Here is a 22,504-nt window from a genome sequence, read left to right as displayed (position 1 = left end):
TTGACGCCATTTGAGGCTTACTTTGGTTGAAAGCCTAATGTCTCCCATGTTCAGATTTTTGGGAGCGATGCCTACGTCCGTGCTTAGATGAAGCAGTGGGGAAAGTTTGATCCCATATCCAACCGAATGATTTTTGTTGGCTACGATACTCTTTCCAATGGATATCGACTTTATATTCTAGATGGAAAGGAGATTGTGATGACTCGAGATGTGGTCTTTGATGAGTATATTCCTTCAGAGGGGGCTTCCACTCACAAGTCTTTCACATTATCCCTAGATTTGCTGCTTCTTGGAGATGCTGGTGATGATTCCTTTCCTACGGTCGATGAACCCTCTCACCATAGTGTAGATGATGAGGAGGAGCCATGAGTGGAGTTGGTTCCATGGCCGCCAAAGTGGTAGGTCATTGGTTTCTAGTGGTTCTAGACTCTACAAGGCGAAATGCTAATCTTTGGATAAGCACAAGGCATGCGTCGTTGCCAAGGGCTTTTCTCAAAGATCGGGAGTGGACTATGATGAGACCTTTGCATTGACCTTGAGGATGGCTACTATTCATACGATTTTTGCTCTACCAACCCATCATCTACGGCCCATGTATCAAATGGATGTTAAGGCGGCCTTTCTTAAGGGCGACTTAGAGGAAATGTATGTGGAGCAACCTCCACGATTCTCAGTTCTAGGATCAAGCAACAAAGTTTATAGGTTGTGGAAGGCTCTCAATGCCCTGATGCAAGCTCCTCGAGCACGGTACCAAATCAATCTTTCTATGACGTTCTTTTCAGGCTCTTAGTGGCTTGAAGCAAGCTCCTCGAGCAGGGTACCAAATCAATCTTTCTACGACGTTCTTTTCACGCTCTCAGTGGCCTGAAGCAAGCTCCTCGAGCACGGTACCAAATCAATCTTTCTGCAATGCTCTTTTCAGGCTCTCAGTGGCCTGAAGCAAGCTCCTCGAGCACGGTACCAAATCAATCTTTCTACAAAGCAAGCTCCTTGAGCACGATACCAAATAAAATAATTTCTTCCTAGGACGTTCCTTTCATTGTTCTTTTGTAGATCTAGATTAATATCTTTTCATAGAGAGAGGATTGTTGACACTTTTCATCCTCTATGTGGGCGATCTTGTGATTATAGGTTGCCATGGTTTGCATATTTGCAGTACTATGGAGACCTTGACAAAGGAGTTTGAGTTGTCAGATTTTGGCTTGCTTCATTACTTTATTGGACCGGAGATATGGGAGACAGAGGGGGGCATCTTTCTCTCTCACTAGTGCTATGTCCAACAGTTGTCGGAAGCATTTGGGATGACCAAATGCAGACCAATCTCTTCTCTGAGGGATTCCAACTAGAAATTGTCCGTGTATGACCCCTCAAACGTAGCTGATACTACGAAGTATCGAAAGTTAGTCAGTTCTCTTATTTGGTTGTTGAACACCTGTTTTGACATCAGTTTCTCGATGGGGCTTCTCAGTTCATTTATGCAGAAGGCTAGAAGCGCGTCAAGTCACATAAGGAGCAAAATCTTTAGATCTTGTGGTATTTGAAACATTCTTTGTCGTCAGGCATTTGGTATGCTGTTGGAGGCGTAGACTGTAGGATTATTGTTTGAGGATGGAGTGATTCCGATTGCTCTTCAAGGATGGTTATATTGTCTTGTGGGTGACTACCATGGGTATATACCTTGCACTTTCTGGGCTTATCCTGGATTCATCTAGGTATATAGATTACTCTTCGAGGATGGAGTGATTTCGATTGGGGTGGAGATCCAGATGAACAAGGTTACCCTTTTTTATTTGGTACATGAGCAATTTCATGGAGTAGCAAGAAGCAGCCTACAATTCTTGCCTATAATTGCCTTATCATTCACAGAGGCAGAGTATTTGGCTGTTTGCAGTTCTACATGTGAGTCAGTGTGGTTACATAGGTTGCTTATGGAGATTGGTTTTCTGCAGCAGACGCACGATTTATGTAGACAATTAGACTTGTATAGTCATCGCGAGGAACCTGGTGTTCCATGCTACGACGAAGCTTGTAGAGATACAATATCATTTTGTTCGTGAAAAGACTTCCTTTTTTCTCGAGAAAAAGATCCTTCTATTAGTTAATGAAACTGCCCATAGGGCTACAACCTCCTCTACAAGAGAGGGCTACAACAATCATGATGGGGAGACTCTCCCAATGAAAAAACAACATATGTACGATGAGGCTAAATCAAGAGATGGGAGGAGGGAAAAGCCACATAGGTGGACGATAGTGCCATCTGAGCACACCCTGGACCATGGTGAAAAAAGGCCCAGGACGCCAGAGTCGAAGGAAAGCCTCTGTGCGCTCCCGTATGCGGTCGGAACTGCCCTTGAGTCTCTCGAATTGTCCTCTGAGAGTATGGATTAGCTCTAGCCAAAGATCTCGAACAGTCTCTGCTGGTGGTACAGGGCGAGACTCGAAAATGCAGAAGCAGCGGACCCGCCAGATGAACCAGAGTGTCAGGCCACTGATGAGCTCCCAACACTCCTCTCTCTCACTGCACCACTCCTGTGGAGTAAGCTCTGTAGCAGGCTGGAGTGTAGGTCGACCCCCTGCATCACTATCATCCTGTTGGTGGAAGACAGCTCAAACTGAAGTGTCCGGCCCGTGAGAGTGGACCAAGCAGCCATCGCCCAAGTGTATTGTCGAGCTGTGGAAAGAGTTGGCATCAGGCGAAGGACACAAAGCTACACCTGATGTGCCAAAGGACAGTCCCAAAGACAGTGACACTGACTCTCCACAAGAGGGTCACAAGCTGCACATGCGGCCGAGAGACCACTATGTACAAGCCAACTCCCAACTGCTGTAGCTTTGTGTGCAACCAGCCACTGGAACGAAGTGACTCGTCTCGGCTGTCTGGAGTCCCACAACCTCTCCCAAAAAGCTGCCAAGAACTCAGCTGTGAGACCCTCCTCCTGCCAATGAGGTGCTGTAGCAGGACGAGCCTCTCTATGCGCTGCCAGTCTGTGACGTCCTAGTCGAACAGTGTAATGAAAGAAAGGGACACCTGGGTGGTCTGCAGAGGAGAAAGGGTCCCTCCAAAGCCACTCCCCAGGATCCCACAGTACTCGTGCCAGTGGACAACTATCCGAAGCCCACAGTCTCCAGTGGCCAGTCTCAAGAGTTGCTGGGTCGGGATCTATGACACAAGTCCTCCCACAGATGCCCACCACCCAGATCCTTTAAAAACAGCACTCTGCCACCTCTATTGCAACTCGGTGTAGGCGTCCCTCACCTTGTAGCTCGAAAAACAGAGAGGGTATAGTCTCTGAGCAAGCCCGAACTGAGATGAGAACCTCCAGTCGCGTGAAGGCTCCCATCCATCTGGGCGCTACTGACTCGAGAGGTGTGAGCCACTGAGCTGGTATTGCCTCTGAGATGTCCTGACACATGCTTTGTACCCCTCTCATGCCCTGTAAGCTGAATGCCCTGAAGCTCCACTGACAAGCGTGAAAATTGTAACGAGTCACCTAGAGAGCGTGCTGGACTCTCTGCCATGGGACCCCAGGAAACATGAGGCCGACTACCAACCAAGTGACCTCTCTGAGTGCTAACCATGGGGTTCCAAACAAGGGGCTGTCTCAGGCGCTCCTTTGTGCAAGTAGGCTGACGCTGCTCCAGGCCTCGTCGCAGTTGCTCCCAAGATTGGAGGAGACTCACACCGAAGCAGTCCTCCAATCTCCTGCTCAAACCAACTCTGCGCATCTCTGTGAAAATTCATTGAGTCGAGGGTCGCCAGGGGCCTCCAGCCTGAGGGACCCTAGCACTAAGCCGTGAATCAAGAACTCCTTCCATGGCTCCTCACCTGGAAGAAGTCCTCTGACGATGAACTTCTCAAGAAGGGCTCTGCTCTGTTGTGCTGGGTCTATGATCCCCAACCCTCCCTGAGAACAAGGAAGAGTGATGACCTGCCAGGCCACTTTGGCCCAGGGCCCTGACCAAAGGAAGTTCCTGATCAGCCTCTCAACCTGGCTGATACAAGAACTCGAGAAGATCCAACAAGAAGTGATGTACTACATAGTAGCCAACAACACCTGGTTGACCACTACTACTCTGCCTGCCAAAGAAAGTCGCGCGGAGCTCCAATGTAACAACTTCCTCCTGATAGACAGGAGGAGTGGAGCAATCTGCTGCTCGGGCGACAAGTCCAAACCAACCTGATAGCCCAAGTATCGAACTGCAGTCCCTGAGGGAATCCACCTGAAACCCTCACGTAGCATCCGATCACGCGTAGGAGCACTACCAACTGAGAAAGCCACTGTCTTTCTCCAGGTGATCAGTGCGCCAGAGGCACAACAAAAAGTCTCAAGAGCCTGCTCACACCTGTGAAGGTTGGCCTCTTGGCCATCCAAGTACAAGGCCGAGTCATTTGCAAACTCAACGTCCAGTAGCTCATCTCCCCGGATAGGGAGCGCTAAGCCACGTAAGCCAACCTGCGGTGAAACCAAAAACCTGCTCATCGCCTCAGCATAGAATAGTCTCAAGAGCCTGCTCACACTTGTGAAGGTTGGCCTCCTGGCCATCCAAGTACAAGGCTGAGTCGTTTGCAAACTCAGCGTCCAGTAGCTCATCTCCCCGGATAGGGAGCGCTAAGCCACGTAAGCCAACCTGCTGTGAAACCAAAAACCTGCTCATCACTTCAGCATAGAACAGAAAGAGGAAGGGGGCAAGAGGGCAGCTCTGTTTGACCGAAAGTGTGAGCATGAAACGATCACCTCTACCTCCTGAAAAAAGCACCTGACTGTGTGCCCGTCTGTACAAAGCTGACACCCCTCTGATCCAAGCATCTGAGAAGCCCATCTTGCGTAGAGTGCCCTCCAAAAAATCCCAGTCAACTCTGTCGTAGGCCTTCTCAAAATCAAGAAGAACCACCAAATCTTCACCACGGAGCCGCGCGAGGGCAGAAGCCTCCCAAAAAGTAAAGACGTTGTCAAGGATACTACGCTCCTTGACAAAACCTGTCTAAGTCCCATGTATAAGGCTCTCTAGAAGTGGTTGAATCCTCAAACTCAGAGCCTTGGCAAGAATTTTGTAGGTTGAGTTGAGGATGGTGATAGGGCGTGAGTGTCGAATCTCATCCAAGGAGCCATCCTCCTTGGGAATGAGGTAAATCAAGCCCTCACTCATGCTGTCAGGCATCTCACCTGTGTGCAGGATGTATTGGAAAGCACTACAAAGATCTGAGCCAAGCAAGTCCCAGTACTCCAAGAAAAAGTTGGGAGTCAAGCCATCCTCACCAGGACAGCTACCTCGAGGGAGTGCACTAAGAGCCGTGTGCAGCTCCTCTAGCTGTAGAGGCAGCTCAAGCCTCTGACGCATCTCCTCAGTCACAAGACAAGGCATCTGTGCTCACACTTGCTCTCTACATGCATCCTGACGCTCTGACTGAGGTTCTGCAGACAGTAACTCACGGTAAAAGTCAGTATCAACTGCACGCATGTTCTCTGGCTCTGAAGCAACTGACCCGTCCGGCCTCCTCAACTGACTGACCTTGGCATGCGTATGCCGAGGTCCCACTGTCTCAAAGAAAGCGCCGGTCACTCTGTCACCCACCTGGGTCCAGTGAGATGCCTGTCGATGGAAAGCAAACTCATGGCGCCTCTCCTCTATGCTGACGAGCTCCTGGCGAGCCTGTTGTAACTGCTCCTCCAACCAAGGACTGTTTGGATGTTGCCCTTGCATCCTCTGCAAGGAAGCAATACCAATCGAAGATGTTGCTCCTCCTCTCTCGCTGCAGCTAGGCGAGCCGAAGACTCCTGAAGAAAGAAACGACTAAGCTGTGCAAGTCTTGAGGCCACTCTGTTAGCGGGAGAATCCTGCATGTCCAAGCTCTCTGTCCAAAGAGCCTCCACTCGCTCTCTGAGCGTTGAGTCCAGCAAGACCCTCTCAGGGATGCGTAGCAATGTGCTTCCCCTCCTTTGCCTATCAATCATTGTAAGGATCACTGGTGCATGGTCCGAAAAGGAAGTCCCTCCCAGGATGCCAACTGTCCCACCCAAGTTACAGAAGTGGTCACTAGTGTAGAAGCGATCTATCCGAGATAGGTTCATGCCTCCCACTTTGCAGTCCGAACGAGAGAAGGCCAGGTTGTCTGGAGGCCTCCCAAAGCTAGAGTGCTGCTACACATCTGAAACCCGCAGTCATACAAAACCTCTCCCAAGCTCCCATCTCAACTTCATGCATAGTAGTATGGCTACCACCAATCTTGTCAGAGGGGTCCTCCAACATGTTGAAGTCCCTCCCTATGCACCATTGCTTTGCCTGCGGCAGAGACTCAACAATCTGAGACCAAAACTCTACACGAGTACTCGCCACATTGGGCCCATAGATGTTCAGGAAGCCCATGAGACACCCCGAACCTGCATAGTGATCCATTGAACCCTGCCTGGCACAAAAATCCCTCTGCCCACAATGGCTTGCTGCAAAGAATCCGCAATAGTCATACATATCCCGCCCTGGATGCCTCCAGGTCCAAATGCAGCTAACCAAAAAGTCTCATATCGTCCATGCAAAAGCTGACCACAATGTCTAATGCGGCTCTCACACAGATGATGCTCGTGTAGCTTAAGAAGGTCAATCTCTCCTCCCACAAGGCATCGCTGAAGCTCCTGACGCAGTCGGCCCCTTTGATGCTGAAACTGGGGCCCACCTAATCCTTGTACGTTCCGTGAGACGATCCTCATGGGGAGCGAGAGAGAACTGATGCTGTCGCAGCTAAACGTGCTATCTTCGAGGCAAGCTTGGATGGGGAGTAATCCGCATCCGAGCGTCCTTGAGATAGGCGTGACTGCAAAGAGTGTCTAGCCCAAGCCCAAGTAGACTGAGCCGTGCGTAAAGCAACCTCCTCTGTCCAGGAGTCCTCATGTATGTGTACATAGCATGGCGGGCTCTGCGTGTCAGTAAAAAATTAAACCACAATGTGTCTACATCCTGATGCGTCTGGAGGTGTCACAACAAACTTGGCCAATGGCCACAGAGTTTGAAGCAAGTCTGTAACCCCTAGGTCTACCTTGTGATGAAAGAACTCAAGGGCCTGTGTCTGCAGCCACTCTAACATTGAGTCTATAGTCCACTTAGCTTGGTCCCTGCCACATAGGGGAAAAGAGAAGCCAACTGCTGAGTCCAAGGCCTCTATCCCCCTAGCTGCAAGGAACATCACATGAACTCTGAAGCAGGCTTCCTCAAGGTCTGGTGAGGGGTTGTCGAGCAACTGTGTAAAGTCGTAGGCAAAGAAATCCCAACGACGCCGAATGTCGAAGCTCGTCAGACCACGAGGAACTGCTGCGAAGGGAGACGTCTGCACCTAAAGAGGGGGTCTCAAGAAAGGTTGTCCCTCTCTCGCCAAGCGACTCATGGCAAAGGCGCTGCCAAAAGATCTCCTAGTAGCCGAGGATGGCCGTGCCCCGTGGGACGATTGCGGGACTGGAGCGGAAGGAGGCGAGGGAGCAGGGGGGCGGCAAAGGTAGGAGGGCGAGATGGAGAGGCAGAGGGAGAAGGAGATGGGAGAGGGGGGGGGGGGGGGGGGGGGGGGGGGGGGGCAGTGAGGAGGGGGGGGGAGGGGTTGTCGAGGGTGAGGTTGAGGTGGAGGTTGAAGCAGGGACCTCGTCCTGTTGAAGAGGGTCGAATCGATTTCTTGAGGAACCCAATGCTGTTGGGCAGGGTCCCGAGGACCACTCTGAGTGCCAGGCTGGCGCGGTGGCCCTTGCCGACGTCGACCACGAACGTGCTGCCAACCCTCTTCTGCTAGAGCCCTAGGCTCAGAGGGTGGCTCTGCTTGCGTACTCTGTCTCTGCCTGCTGCTGCTGCTACTGACCAGCCCTTGAGGGCTGGGCCTGGGCTTGTGGTGTAGGTTGGGGCCTCCTCCGTGGACATGCCTTCGCAAGATGGCCCATCTGTCGACAAATGAAACACTGGTTCGAGAGGCCCAAATGCTCCACTCTCTGTCGGAACCAACCCCCACTCACCCGAGGAAGAAAGATGACCTTCGTAAGAGTGTGGGTGTCCCTAACCAAAACACGTACTGAGGGAAGCCGGCTGCCTTGCAAGGTGTCTCCAGGACAGTCCCAATCTGTGAGCCTATCCTGGCCAAAAGTGGTAGGTACTCCCTCCTCAAACCAGGAAAGCAGACGGAGATGGGAAGGTCGGCCTCCTCTACCAGAACATCTGAAGCTGGGTCAAAACCATGTCTCCACTGTCGAAAGTGGGCTCGAACTGCTCGGATGGTCAAGGGGCTCATCGCGATGACCTTGGACCATAGTTACCCGGAACGCGGAACGGGAACGGCGACGGGATCCCTGCGGAACGGGGGAACGGCTAGGGGTCCGGAACGGGAACGGCGCGGAACGGGAGGTATAAAAAACACCCAAATAGTGCATTTTTAAGCTCCTTGTGTTTAAATACAAGGAGTATTAGAGTGCTTTGACTGTAATACTCACAAAAAACTCGTTTTGAAGACCATTCAACCTTGCTATGACTAGATGATGATGGAGAGAGAGAGAGAGAGAGAGAGAGAGAGAGAGAGAGAGAGAGAGAGAGATTTGAGAGAGTGGGAGGGAGAGGAAGAGAGCTTGAAGGCGTGAAGCCTTGAGCCTTGAGAGAGTGAGTCTTGAGAGGGAGAGATCTTGAGAGTGTGAGAGGGAGAGAGCTTGAGCCTTGAGGATTAGCTTGTGGAGAGAAAGGGGGAGGGGGGTGCATTTTATGAGTCCTTGAGACATTGCACATTTTTTCAATTTTTGCCAAATTTGTTTGTAGCCGTTGGCCGTTCCGTGGGCATTCCGGAACGGCCGTTCCGGTTTGCACTAGCCACCCGAAACGTCAAACGTTCCGGGACGCTTCGGAACGTTCGGGAAGGGAACTGTCCCTCGGAACGCCGGAACGGGGGCTAGGGGGCGTTCCCCGGTAACTCTGCCTTGGACACCATCTCGGAAGTCTCAAACTCTATCTGATAGTAGCCGCGTCCGAGGAACTGAACATCCAAGATCTTGCCCACCTCTGCGAGAAGGCGGGCCTGGAGAAGATCACACAACTCTCCTCTGCTGGGTCTGGTGCCGAGAATCTTGCAGATGATGGAGGTCGCCTGGAGGCACTCCACCTCTGGTGCGAGGCTCACTCGCTTTGTAAGTGAAAGAGCAAGTCTGATGGTGGGCTCTGCAGGGTCGGGCGAGGGGGCTTCTGAGGAGTCCCTTTGGGATGGAGCATGAGCCTCCATTTTTGTCTGCTGCTGTGTAGGAAAGGGGGGGCGTGAAGACTAACACAGGCGTGTGGAGATGGAGGGCTGCGGCAGGCGGTCTGAGGGGAGGCGGGCAGTGGCGGCAGCGGGATGGGGGGGGGGGGGGGGGCGGGCTGGCGCGCGAGGGCAAAGGAGCCGGGGGGGGGGGGGGGAGAGGGTCAGCGATGGCGAGGGGGGAAGCGCACAGCAGTAGCGAGCCTTCGTATCCTCTGTTTGTGAAAAGACTTTGGATGATACTATTCAACTTGACTACTGCTTTATGTTAGATAACCTTGTTGATAATCTTCACCAAATGTCTACCACAGGCAACATTATTTTTTCATGCAAGCTCCCTTGGATTCGTTCAGGAGCTGAGAAGGGGTGTGAGAGTTTCATCTTTTGTCCTGTGGTGGTTCCAGTATCTCCAAGGAGTACTTTAGGGAGTGAGGCTGTTTTGTGGCTATGCCCAGCTGTGTTTGAGGTAGATGTTCCTTTTCCGGCGGTATGAGTCATGCATTTGTCCATTTGGTAGGCTGGCATGAGGCAGGATCCCTGTTCCTAGGGTTTCCCTGGGTAAAAGTATTAGCTTCTGTGGTTTTCCATGCTAATGGAGAGAACAATTTTCAATATAGATGGGTAGATCTTGGTGAAGAGATGGAGTTTTGCTAAAGAGAACGACAGATCTGAGCATGTAGAGTCAGAGATTTGGATTCGGAGATGGTAGAAGGATACCATTCATTATTATGGTAGAGATTTGATGGGATCGATTTGTTTGGACATTGCCTTCTTCTAGAACTGTTTTGAGTTGAAAAGGATTTCATGGGTCGAGTTTTTGTCCTTTAGCCAGCAGCCACCAACATATGCTTTTACATTTATACTTTCTTTGCAGTGATATCACCTTTGCAGATTCCAACAATCTGGATCATTGCATCAAATATCTCAACCAGTCTCTGGTTACATTCGGATTCCCTGCAGCACTTGATTTGCTCTCAAACAGCCCTGTAGGTTTCCCTGTTCTGTCTTTCTTGTCATTTTCTGTGCTTTGTTCAAGTGAAGATTCTTTTGCCAAGGCTGGAAAATCTTACATCGGAAGTTTCTGAATTATGCATTCTTCTGTGGCTTGTAAACTTATCCAAATCTTTTCCTATATTGCTACCTTTTCTAATTCAAGTAATGGCTTTGTTGTTGTGGTTCTCAGTTTGTCATCAGGATTCTAGGTTAAAGTTTGTGTGGGTGCTGGGTTATGTGTTTCAGGCATCTGTTGTGCGTAGCTGCAATTGTATCTATGCTCTGTTGCAACAACGCCAAAGAGATATTGAGTTCAGGGACTCTTCCAATGATCAAAGGCAAAGGTCAGTTTTTTGCTTGTCTGTTTTCTGTTATTGCTATACAAGTGGTTCAAAGAAATTTTACTCACGACTGTGTAAGTCAATGATATGTTTATGTGCACTTCATGGTGCATGAGTGTCATCTGTAGTGCATTTATTCAACAATGTGGGGCTTTGACAAGCTAGATAGAAGAACTTGGAAATGGTAATGAGGCCTCCACTAGACTTTAGCTGTCAGACTTGTTGAAAAAAGGGTATTTTCTATGTTTGGTAATCTTCATGTTTGAGAAACTCAGGGTCATGTAATGTAAAAACTTTTTGTCTATTCTTTCTTTTCAAAATTACGGTCATGCAGGCGATATTTTTCGATCAAAAACCTATTTTTATCAGAAGCAACCTGAGTTTGGTGCTTGCTAGCAACATACAATTCCTTTGAAGTTTCATCTTTTCTATTTAGGGCAGCGTTTGCCAAGTTGGCTTCTTGTTGCAACGTTGGAAAAGGTCTTTTGGATGATTTTGGTTTGTTTCAATCTCTCTTGAGGCATGGAAGGTATTGTGGCTGTCAGTATTTGCATACACTTCTAGTGTGGCTGTTAGTACGCTCAACATTTTGTGTTGCAGAAGGTGGCCTCTTTGTAGGGCAGGTGTTTGAAGTTAAGAGGATGAAGGTTGGTAGAGCTATCCTTGACGTTTTCGGCTCGGTATTGTTACTTTGTGTTATGAATTACCTTTGACACACTTTTTTCTGTTAGAAGCTTCTTGCACGATTTGGGGTGGCGATCTTGACTGGGAAAAAAATTCTATGACTTGGTGCACATGGTATTTATGTTTCCAGAAGGATAAGGTCAAGAATGACATTTCAATGGACTCCTGATTTTGGTCAAGTATTGATACCTTCCCGAGGCATGCAAGAAACACAGATATAATGCAGCTGATTTTACTTATTTGAATCCATAGTGATGTGATTAAGGTAGTCTGTTTTTAAATGAAGCCGTTCTCCCTATAGATGTTGATGGGCAAAGATTGCTATTATTAGGTAACTTGTGATTGGATTCCCTTCGACATGATACTTCTTGTTGATCGTTGGCTACTTGTCATAATATGTAAAATATTGGTGGACTTGGTATTAATGTAGGGTAAAAGGCCAATCTCAAGGTAATACGTGGTTGCTTGCATGCATTTCATGTTTGTGAAAGTAAGCTTACACAGTTAAATTGTTGAACTATACTTATCGTTGAATCCATAGTGATGTGATTAAGGTAGTCTGTTTTTAAATGAAGCCGTTCTCCCTATAGATGTTGATGGGCAAAGATTGCTATTATTAGGTAACTTGTGATTGGATTCCCTTCAACATGATACTTCTTGTTGATCGTTGGCTACTTATCATAATATGTAAAATATTGGTGGACTTGGTATTAATGTAGGGTAAAAGGCCAATCTCAAGGTAATACGTGGTTGTTTGCATGCATTTCATGTTTGTGAAAGTAAGCTTACACAGTTAAATTGTTGAACATATAGCATCTTTTTCTTTGATTGTATGGAGAAGCAGTGGAAGTAAACAGAGCACGGTGGTAAGTGTTGAAGATGTAGGATTTAAATTGTTATTTATGTCATTGTTTCAAGATCTGTAGTGTTTATCAAATATATTAAATAAATTTGTCAAGCTCCCTTAATGTGTATCTATGTTTGTTGGATGGTATTATGGTGGCCTATTTGGTTTGATTCCTTCATATCATAGTGGACAAGTGTCATGGTGCATTAGCACTTGATGTCTGCTAAATTTATTCCTTCCAGCGTTTCTTTTTGTTTTTGTACGATGAAAGTATCTTTTAAATAGTTATGAACTCTCTTTTGTTCTGAATTAAAACTTTGGTTGTTGGGAACTCTTATGTACCACAAATTCTTATGCAGTGGCTGTTTATTTTTCGTACTTTGATGTGTGACTGATGAGCAGTAGTCACTTTACAGGCTGCTTTCTGATATGGCTCGGCTGGAGGCAAAGGTTGAGCGGTTAGAAGCTCAACTTTCTGCAAAGGAGCGCGAATTGTCTGCTCTCACTCGGGCGGTATGCTTCTGTGCATACAATAGATTATCTGTTCTGAAATGTCTTTCGAACTCTGACAATCACCCTGATTTATCTAAATTAGGAGCAAAAAGCAGCAGCCGCAACCAAAGCGCAGATTGAAAAGCTACAACAGGAACGGGATGAGTTTCAACGCATGGCCATTGGAAATCAGGTGCGTTGTATCTTCTGACGGAAGAGGTTGCTTTAAACAAGTTCCGTGTTTTCTGTTTGGAACCTTTTTTGTTTCTCTTCAGCAAGTACGGACACAGCAAATCCATGAAATGAAGAAAAAGGAGAAGGATTACATGAAGCTGCAGGTATTTCGTGCTACTCATTGTTTTTGTTGATGTTTAGTTATAAATTGGGTCGAAACTTATGAAGGGCACACAAGTTTTTTCTCTTGGGCACAATGTTTCTTTACTTGGCATGTCATTGGTTATGCCTTCTTTTCCACTGCTTAAACGAAACAATTGTTGTTCCACTCTGGTTTGTAGAGCTGGTTGTTTCTTGTTAAGGGATGTTCTGGCTGAGAATAGTTGTATTTGCAGACCATATCTTACTTGTTGTGGTTTGGTTAATTTGGTTTCAACATGTGTCCTATTTGGAAAGTGATGCAAATATAATCTATCAAACTTTATGTTGTGTTGATCTACTAGAGAAGAACAACCTAGTTTGGATATTGATTACATCAATCCAATCTTTACACATCAAGTGCTAAACTGATTTTAAGAAGATCTTGCCCTTCAATTGTGCAAGTATCCTTCTGAGTTAACAGCGAAGACTAGTGTTGTAATTGGACATTCAAGTGTGCAGAAATGTAAAAGTCAGGTTTTTCTATTAGCTTTTGCCCTTTTGTTTGGGTGAAGCTAACATATATTTTTTGAGGTGTTGCTATAATGCAATGAGGTTATGTGAACAACAAACAGAGTAAACATTTGACTAATGTTTACCAGCAGTACGATGATGATTCAGGTTTCAAAGGCTTCTTTACATAAGTGGACGGTAGATTCTCCATCTTGAATTCCAGCAGATCAAAAGGCCTGCAAGCTCTCCAACTTGCTTGTCACAGCCCTATTTTACTTCTAACTCCTCCTTGATGCTGCGTGTTTCGAGTAAAAGCCCACTTGATTGACTCGTTGATTGAAGGCTTTCCTTGAGCTAGTTGTGTAACCTCAAGCTAGGTTTGTCCACCTCTCTACTTTTCTCTCACTGCCTAGTATAAGACATCCGTGACCTGTGGACAAGTGTGGCTGCAGTAAAATGGAGGATGCCTTGAGCTAGTTGTGTAAGCTGCACCCTGAAGCGTGGTTTTGTCCACCTCTCTATTTTTCTCTCGTGTCTCATTGCACTGTGCGCCATTCTAACGTAGTATAATACATCCATTAACTGTGGAAAAGTTTGGCTGTAGTAAGATGGAAACCAAGATGCGTGGATTCAAATTTTCTTTTTTCTTTTGGCAAAGAAAAGATTCTTGTATTAAGGTTTTAGTCTCTCCAGCAGGCTGCATCTCCCCTATCAAGAGGGTTCACGGGGGCCACACAGGTGGCCTGCAGTGCAAGTGGATGCCGTGGTCCACTATAAAGAAAGATCAAGGCTGCCACAGCTGAATAAATTCTCGGCATCATCTCTCAGCCCTTATCGAAGCTGCTCTGCATGCCAGCATGCTGTCCTTGGAGAGTGTGAATCAACTCCGGCCAGAAAGCACGCACTGTCACTGTGGGAGGCTCTGGTCGGCCCTTAAAGATGAAGCATTGGGCCAGCCATACAAATCATACGCCAAGGCTACTGATAGTCTCTCCCCTGTGTCCAAACTGCTGTTGAGAAATCAGGTCTCAGGAACTCTTGTCCCGCCTTGATCGCAAGGCTACCCTGCTCTGTCTCATATCCCAGGGCTTGTTAACTGTATTTGGCGATTGAACAAGGTGCCCTATGGCAATGACAAAAAAAAGGGATAAGTGCTCGTCTGAAACGTCTTTGGGATATTCCTAGAAAGAAAGTAGATAGAACATGGAAAATGTTTCCTCATTCATCCCAGTAACCCTTTGTAAATGGGGTATGCCTGCTGTCGAGTAACTTTTATGGCTAGGTGGACCGTGGTTCTGTGACTTTGTGGGAAAATCCCTGTTAAATATTCTGGTTTACATGCGGAATTCTTGGATGGACAGGAGAAGCTGAATCAGGTGTTGATGGAGAAGAAAAAAGAATCGAAGGCAAGCATGGAAATTCTGAACTTGCTGCAGGTAAACATAGTTATGCTTTCTTGTTGTAGGGGACGTTGTAGTCGGCAGGGAAGGGGCCTTAGAGGCTAGAAGGGAAGGTGAGGGAAGACAATCAAAAGCCTGGTTATAAAGGCTTGGTTTTGGCTAATCTGTGGACTGGGATGTCCAAGATGAAGGAATAACTTATGGTGGTTGTAACGTTGATTTCAGAAAGAAGGGCGGCAGCGTGGGACTTGGAATGGGAAGAAAGCTGATGGTGATTTCTACAAAATGATAGTAAGCCAGGATGTTTCACAAAACTCAGCCTTTTCTTCGTAAGATCGTGCTCAGCACTTGAAAGCTTCACCTAATTAAACAGGTAGATGCATATGAGGCAAAAAAGCAAGAGCTGATGACAGAGAATGCTGAACTTCGGGCTGTGCTACGTACTACACAGGTATATATTCCAAGTCAGTATCACGGAAACCTGTCAAGAAATTCCATTGATAGGTGGGTACTTGCTAGTTTGGAGGTTTCAAGAGACTGAACCATCTTTTCACTGGTGTTATTTTGTGTGTATAAACTCTATGATTATCAAATTTCCTTGATAGTATGATGTGTCAGTGTCCAAGCTTGTAGTGTTGCGTGAAAAAATGTTGTACATGTTATAGGTAACGTACTATAATCTGGTCAGCTTATGGTTTCAAGATTTGTTGAAGATCGAGGGAAGCTTTACTATGTATCATTTGATGGTTTCGTTTGAGTCATTTTCATTGCAGATTGAAATTTAAGGTCTTTTGATATTGCAGATGGAAATGCGTGATTTTCTGAATGCATCAAGCTGTGCATCGAAAAATGGTGGTTCTAATGGTATCTCTGACATTGAGCCTCCACCTACTCCGCTTGGAGGGCGCACGGTAAATCATAGGTCTTTCAAATCAATCGCATTTAAATTGTTTGCAATTGCCTTCACCAAAAGTTTAGAGTAAATCGTCTTTGTTTGTTACTGCAAACAGGATATCTTTGATCTTCCATTTCATATGGCTCGAGATCAAATTGAGCAAAGTTTACGAGTAAAGATGGCATCGATAAAGGTAAAACTTGTCAACCAACAGAAAACAATGCCATCAGTCCAACAGTTCAGATCCTTCACAGAAGCAATCTAGCTGTGTTGGGTATTCAACTGTAAAGTAGTAGTCAATCTTTCTGGAAAAGGGGTGAATGCTTATCTGAAGATAACATCTCTCTGAACAGGAGCGTATACTAGAGCTTCAAGACACTCAGAAAAGCTCAGAGATGGCTTGTGAAGCAAGTGAACGGGAACTTGAGCTTGAGGCTCAGCTTGTGGAGGCCCGCAGTATTATTCAAGAGCAGGTGTTCTTTGACACTTGTGTTCAGTCCCTATGGACACTCTTTATAAGAGTTTGAAGAGGGCAGACTGTGCTAGAAGACTGATAGCTTTTGGTTCCTTTAATTAAATTACCAGGCATCTATTATGAGCAAACATGCTATAAAGAAAGATAATTCAAGGTATTCGTTGTTCCTATACGATTTTCAGTAGCATCTTTCTGTTGGATGATGTCATAATGCTTGTCTTTGTCATTGTTAAGAGGGGTTGTAGGGCATCTAGGTGTTGAACGCGAGGGGATTCTTTCCTCAGCTGAGGAGGTAGATTATCTTGTCTTTATGGGCTATAATTGCATAATTCATTATTTTTGCTTTGCCTCTAATAAGTAAGCCTTCCGTTGGTTTCATTAGAATAGGGCAGTGCTGCAAGAGAGAACGAAGGAGTTGGCTGCAGAGAGATCAGCTCTGCGGAAGATGGCCATAGAGCTTGACAAGGAGCGGTCTGAGATGGATAAAGCTAAGCTCAAATATGAGGTTTACAATAGTTTCAACTCTTTATTTTTATCCCTGGCTTTAAGCTCACTAATAGTCAGTGACTTTGATTCAAGACGTGTTTAGAGGCCGTTTCTTTGCAGGAAGAGCAAGCATCATGGGCAAGCACATTGAAATCCTGGGCTCCTGGCAGGGTTAATGGGGTGGTCTTCAATGTAAATGATTTTGAGAGAGTGCGATTAGATGCCTGCTTGTGAGTAGGTTCCTTATGGATGTTATGTTTCTTGACAGAGCTCTGAGGATTTGCGACAAGATGCTCAAGTTCTGTAATTGAGGTGGTTAAAAGATCAGCGCGTTCTTGGCAGAACAAGGTGACAATCAGATGGGGTCAATGGCGTGTTTTGCATTTTGTGGAAGGTTAAGTTGGGCGCCATACAGGGTCCTGATTCTTTTACTGCACATTGAACAGCGGCCCTTGTACAGGGTTCCTGAGGGCTGTGTGTGGTTTTTCTATGGCTAACATGATCCTATACGAGCTTTGTGCTATGGCGGAAGAGCTGATGCCGTGCTCTGTCACTGAGCTTTTCCTCCCTCCTCAGCCATGTTTGTAATGCTGAATTGCATGTAACTGTTCTTCGAAGGAAGCGACCATGTTGACTTTTGTAAAACTCCACCCATATCAAAATGGGCCACATTAAGTTGTAACATCTGAACTTTTCCGAGGGCGTATCGCTCTGGACATTAAGTCAAATCTTGTTGACTTTGTAAACCTATAGTAGCATTGCTGTTTAGTTGGGTGTGTCAACCCTTTATGATCCTCCTATAGCAAAACATTAGCATAAGCAGCATACGAGCTGAACATGGCTCAAGTTTTATGGAGTGTGGGTGCTTGTGCATCAACATTATGTCCACCTGCAAAGCTCTCATATGTAAGGTGTAAGTCTGCATTTGCAACGACAGCAACAGTTCTCCTGGATCTTCATACCGTTGGCTGTTGTGACAATCATATCTGAGGGATAAGTGGTAGCAAGTGGAGTTGTCTCGACTGCTGCCTTTGTTGCTTTGAGCCTAGAAATAGTGACTGTGTACTAAGGCAGGCTCAAACTCTTTTTGTACTCAGCTTGTACTTATCTATTCAGTTTGAAGGTGTGGCCATTGATAGTCTTTTCTTCTTCCTTCGTACAAGTTCTTTGCTTGTCTTTTCCTTTTCTGTGGCTTTCTTTGTTCTCCATGAACTGAGAACCTTTGAACTTGAGCAATCAATCATTATTTACCTCTTTGTGTTACATCGAGCCGTGTGTAACGACCTAGAGTGGATGAGGAGTGCTGGTGCTGGCTTCAACTGATATCTCTTTTTTCTTTTGTGTTTTCTAATATACATTTCCAAGACCTATGGGGATGAGCTTGTAATTTCTTGTTAGTCGAAGCTGAGATCATACTTCACTTGAGCTTCACTTTCTACTCCTCATCTTTCAGATTTTGTATGGGGCTAATTTTGAGCTAGTGTCCGCCCTGACATTTGTTGGAGATTACCCTAGTGATGTGAAATAGCTATTTGCCCTACCTCCAACCTACACCTTCTTGGTAACAAGCTCAAGCTTTGATTGCACCCATGCTTGGAGTGTAGCTTAGTGTAGTGGTAATTAAACTTTTTTTCTTCTCTATTCGCATGAATTTTCTATCGAATGCTTGCATTCCTTTTCTTCCACGTGTAGGAGTGTGTGAGACTTGACATGTTTGTATGTACGATTGAAGAGGCAAATTTTTCGTTCGCCTCTCCATTGTATGTATGTGTGTTTTCTCTTGATTGTATGTGTGCTTTCCATGATTGATTGACAAATTTGTGCACATACTTTGTTGAATGTAGGTCAGAAAATGCGTTTTTGATTTGAGTGTGGAATTGAGAAGTCACCTTTGTCATAGATGCATGCTTCATGCTTATATCTAGGTAGAGGTAGATTGAGCATGTGACCACATGGGTGCGTTAGGATTCCCATGTTTTGACATGTTTGCGTCCATGTTTGAGCTCACCAGATTGAACAATATTGTGCTGGTCATGTGTGGGTGTGTCGGTATTAGTAATAAGAATTGTGTTTTAGACACAAGATTAACACTAATCACATTAGAACATAGATACAACTAAGAGACTTCTACGTTCTTGGACACAAAAACGTGCAGAACTATTTCTTGAGATGCCAAGGAGGTTTTCAAGTGCTCCATATCCACAAAGCCATTGATTCCACCTTCACATTTGGGTTTTAATAACATTTAAACCTACCTCAAGCGCCCCCCCCCCCCCCCCCCCCCCCCAAATCAAACCAAAAAAAAAGGTGTGCTTTTTGGCCAATTTTGATGAAATTGGCATTAGATTACCCTAAAGCACAACTTAGTGACCTCTAAGCTGCTACATATAGCTAGCATACATAGTTCTAAAGGTGTTTTTATTCTTCTAAAAAATGGAAAGCCAATGTATTGGAAGCTATGAGCCATTTATGGAAAGTTCTCTATATGCTCATTTTGCTCATAGAATTCACCTATTGATGAATAGTTTCGAAGTGTCTTTGTAATAAAAAGGCAACTTTAAGTGTGTTTATGGGTTTCGCACTATGTAACTCTTTTGTTACCATACATGAGGTGGTGATGTGTGAACATACTTTGGATCGTTGGGGCATTTTTCCCCTCACTAGGAGGTTTTTTCTTTGTGCATTGTTTATACGCCCATCATTCTAGGGCCGACTTATCTTTCCATTATGTACTAATAAGCAATACACTCTCTATTGTGTTCCTTGAGCTTCTTAATCTTCTCCAAGCTGTGTGTGTTTCCCTGCAACCCTAATTCTAATAATTGGTATTAGAGTAGGTTGTGTTCTCTTGAGCATAGTCGCTAGAATTGCCAGTACCTGCTTGCTCACTTTTTTTTTGATTTGGGTGAGCTTTGGTGAGTGTCACTAGGTAAAAAAATACTTCAGGCAATCTCAAAGAGCTTAGTCTGCTCAAAATTTTGATTCGGGCTTTTTTCGGCTTACAATTTCACTACAGGTAGTAATGTGCATGCAATTTCGTCCTTTTGTGTGGAATTTTTGTTAGTACAATTTTTGCAGAACAGGTTCCTTATAGTCATCTTTGGGTTGTGCTATATAGCACGAGTTGGTCCTACTTTGTTTTTCCTCTTTCCCGGCAGTTTTTACATCACGTGCAGTCACTGGCTATGCTTGACAACAACACATGTTTTTATGATATTGTCGTTGAGGCTAAATTGGACGGGGACAACTACTTAATGTGGGCTTACATGATGACACATGTTCTTGTGTCAAAGAGCGTTTGGAATGTTGTGCAGGGCATTGATGTACGTCCAACTTTTGTGGATACATGCTTTGTTGAGGATGTTGCAGGTTCGAGTGGCAGGTATGTTGCTGCTAGACTTGTTTTGCCTATGGTTGAGCAGTCTCATTGGGATGCTAGACATGTGTAGGCTCATGCATTGATTGAATTATTTGTGAAGCGCACTATTACTCCTTATATTTTCTCTGCTAAATCAACAAAATAGGCTTAGGATATTCTGGATGGTTTTTGTGCAAGTTGCAATGAGGCTAAAATTGCATTGTTGTGTAAAGATCTGGAGTCAAAGATTATGCAAGAGAAAGATGACATGGACACTTTTCTTGCTAGTATCAAGGATATTAATACTCATTTATGCAGGCAAAGTCATTTCTTACAGTTCACTTGTGCTGATGCATTGCCAGATTCTTACCAGACTTTTGCTAGTACCTGGAGTTTAATGCATTATACACATTGCTATTGCAAGTCACTTTCAAGAAAGAACAAGGCTAAACATCGTGGAGTTGAACATGCTTTTGTTGCTGCTCAAAGAAAAGGCGGTAACAACAAGGTAGCCACTTGTCATGGTTCTTTCGTGAGTAGCAAATCACCTGTTCCTAATGCTTCTGGTGAGTAGTACCTTGTTAGGTAATTCTGTTGAAAAAGAAAAAAAGAAGATGCGTTGCCATTATTGCAAGGCTAATGATCACTTGATAAAGTAGTCTACTAAATTGAAGGCAAAAGAGGCCAAGAAGAAAGAACCGATTCCACTACAAGTGTAGCTATTGTAGAAACTTTTGTGAAAGGAGATTGTGATGGTGATGTAGATTCAGAGTGGGAATTTAGTGTAGAGTACACTTATGATCCTTCTGTCCATGATGCATGTATGTCAGTTGTTGCTGTAAATTCACATGTGTGATACTTTGATAATGGTGCTACAAAGCATATTACTTCACATCGTGATTTGTTTATCTCTCTCGAGTCTATCCCTCATGGGAACACAGTCACTTGTGCCAACAATGCCTCTTATCTAGTCAAAGGAGTTAGAAATACTGATCGCTGTAAATGACAGTTCTTTCATACGTGTTGATGCACTTTATGTATGTAGGATAAAAACAAACCTTTCGTCTGTATCTCCACTTGCTCTTGTTGTCAAATTTGTGGATGACAGATGTACTGTTCATGATCTCAATTTTGGTGATGAAATTATTGTACCTGGCATTTTTTGTTGTGGGTTGTATAGGTTCACTCTATATGACAAGTGTGGGCAGAATTTTGCAAATGCAATTGTAGATTCAAAGGTTGTTTCACATACAAAACTTTGGCATGCATGTTTTGGGCATCCGAATTTTGCCAGTTTGTTGCGTTTATAAAAATATGATATGGTTACTTCTTTGCTACCTCTTGAAGCACCTTTGAAACATGTTTGTGGAGGCTGTATTTTGGGTAAGACGCAACGTTCTAAGTTTCCAAAGGATGGTAGTAAGGGCTACATGCAGATTGCAACTTGTGCATAAGGATGTTTGTAAGCCTATGCAAACTCCGTCCTTAGGCAATTACTTATACTTCGTGACATCATTGATGATTACTCCAAGCATGCATGGACGTATCCGCTTAAAGCTAAGTCATGTGCTTCAAGCATTTCCTGGCTATGGTTGCAAACATCTCTAGATGTACTAAGAACACCCTTCGTTCAAATCGAGGGGGGGAGTATATGTCTCATGAGTTTAATGAATTTTTGGCTAATCGTGGGATAAAACATCAATGTACACTGCCGTATACACCTCATCAAAATAGTGTTGGTGAAAGGAAAAATAGGTCGCTTACGGAGATGGCACGATATATGGTTAAGTGTCAAGCTTTGCCACATTCATTTTGGCTCGAGGCTATCATGTGTGCTACTTATGTACTTAATAGATGTCCTACAAAAGCTTTGCAATCTATGACTCCTTATGAAGCATGTCATGATAAGAAGCCCTCTATTGTACGTTTTTGGTTGTTTAGCTGATGCTTTGGTGCCACAAGCACAACGCAAAAAATTGGATGATAAGACTGTTAATTGTATTTTTGTTGGTTACAGTAATGAAAGCAAAGGTTACTTGTTATACCATTCACAAACAAAACATATCTTGGTTTCAAGAGATGTTTTGTTTGTGGAAGATTCTATTTAGTCTTTGTTATCATGTACCAAAGACAGTATTGTAAGCTCACTGGACATTTATGACACTTTTTTCCCTCTTTGTAAGATTCTATTCAGCCTTTGTTATCATGTACCAAAGACAATAATGTAATCTCACAGGAGAGTTATGACACTTTGTTGCCTCTTTTTAATGGTGAAAACTTGAATGTAAGTTCCAATGAGGCAAATATATACCCTATGGGGGTTTCTGAAAATGCTACGGATCAGCCTATTATTGATGCAAATGTACATAATGTATTTGATGTGCGAAGGGTTGAGAATGAGGAGGCTAGAGGTATGCCAAAATGGCTGATGCATACTCTACATGATAGTAAATTGGATGCACCT

At 45.0% G+C, this 22,504-nt stretch overlaps 1 protein-coding gene across 6 annotated transcripts in view; it reads left to right on the top strand.

Annotated features, from left to right (window-relative positions):
• LOC147466161 (uncharacterized) overlaps positions 1–17,823 on the top strand; it is a 29,250-nt gene extending 11,427 nt beyond the window's left edge. The window contains exons 3-20 of one of the 6 annotated variants that reach the window (XM_086524484.1): positions 10,119–10,230; positions 10,484–10,581; positions 12,526–12,622; positions 12,705–12,794; positions 12,877–12,939; positions 14,788–14,862; positions 15,052–15,117; positions 15,200–15,277; positions 15,630–15,737; positions 15,837–15,914; positions 16,075–16,194; positions 16,307–16,350; positions 16,431–16,488; positions 16,579–16,701; positions 16,803–16,874; positions 16,951–16,980; positions 17,025–17,030; positions 17,129–17,823. In XM_086524484.1, coding sequence (XP_086380610.1) covers positions 10,119–10,230; positions 10,484–10,581; positions 12,526–12,622; positions 12,705–12,794; positions 12,877–12,939; positions 14,788–14,862; positions 15,052–15,117; positions 15,200–15,277; positions 15,630–15,737; positions 15,837–15,914; positions 16,075–16,194; positions 16,307–16,350; positions 16,431–16,488; positions 16,579–16,701; positions 16,803–16,874; positions 16,951–16,980; positions 17,025–17,030; positions 17,129–17,179 — 1,369 coding nt within the window. In that variant the 3' untranslated portion in view covers positions 17,180–17,823. Of the gene's footprint in view, positions 1–10,118; positions 10,231–10,483; positions 10,582–12,525; positions 12,623–12,704; positions 12,795–12,876; positions 12,940–14,787; positions 14,863–15,051; positions 15,118–15,199; positions 15,278–15,629; positions 15,738–15,836; positions 15,915–16,074; positions 16,195–16,306; positions 16,351–16,430; positions 16,489–16,578; positions 16,702–16,785; positions 16,875–16,950 lie in introns of all 6 variants that reach the window. The other 5 variants (XR_015189737.1, XM_086524481.1, XM_086524469.1 and 2 more) reach the window with 5 other exon arrangements.
• Positions 17,824–22,504: the final 4,681 nt, after the last annotated feature.

Source organism: Adiantum capillus-veneris, chromosome 1 (assembly GCF_014529385.1).
Source record: "Adiantum capillus-veneris isolate H3 chromosome 1, ASM1452938v2, whole genome shotgun sequence".
NCBI lineage: Eukaryota > Viridiplantae > Streptophyta > Polypodiopsida > Polypodiales > Pteridaceae > Adiantum > Adiantum capillus-veneris.
The sequence above is the reverse complement of the archived record's forward strand: the minus strand, read 5'-3'. Positions and strand labels throughout refer to the sequence as shown.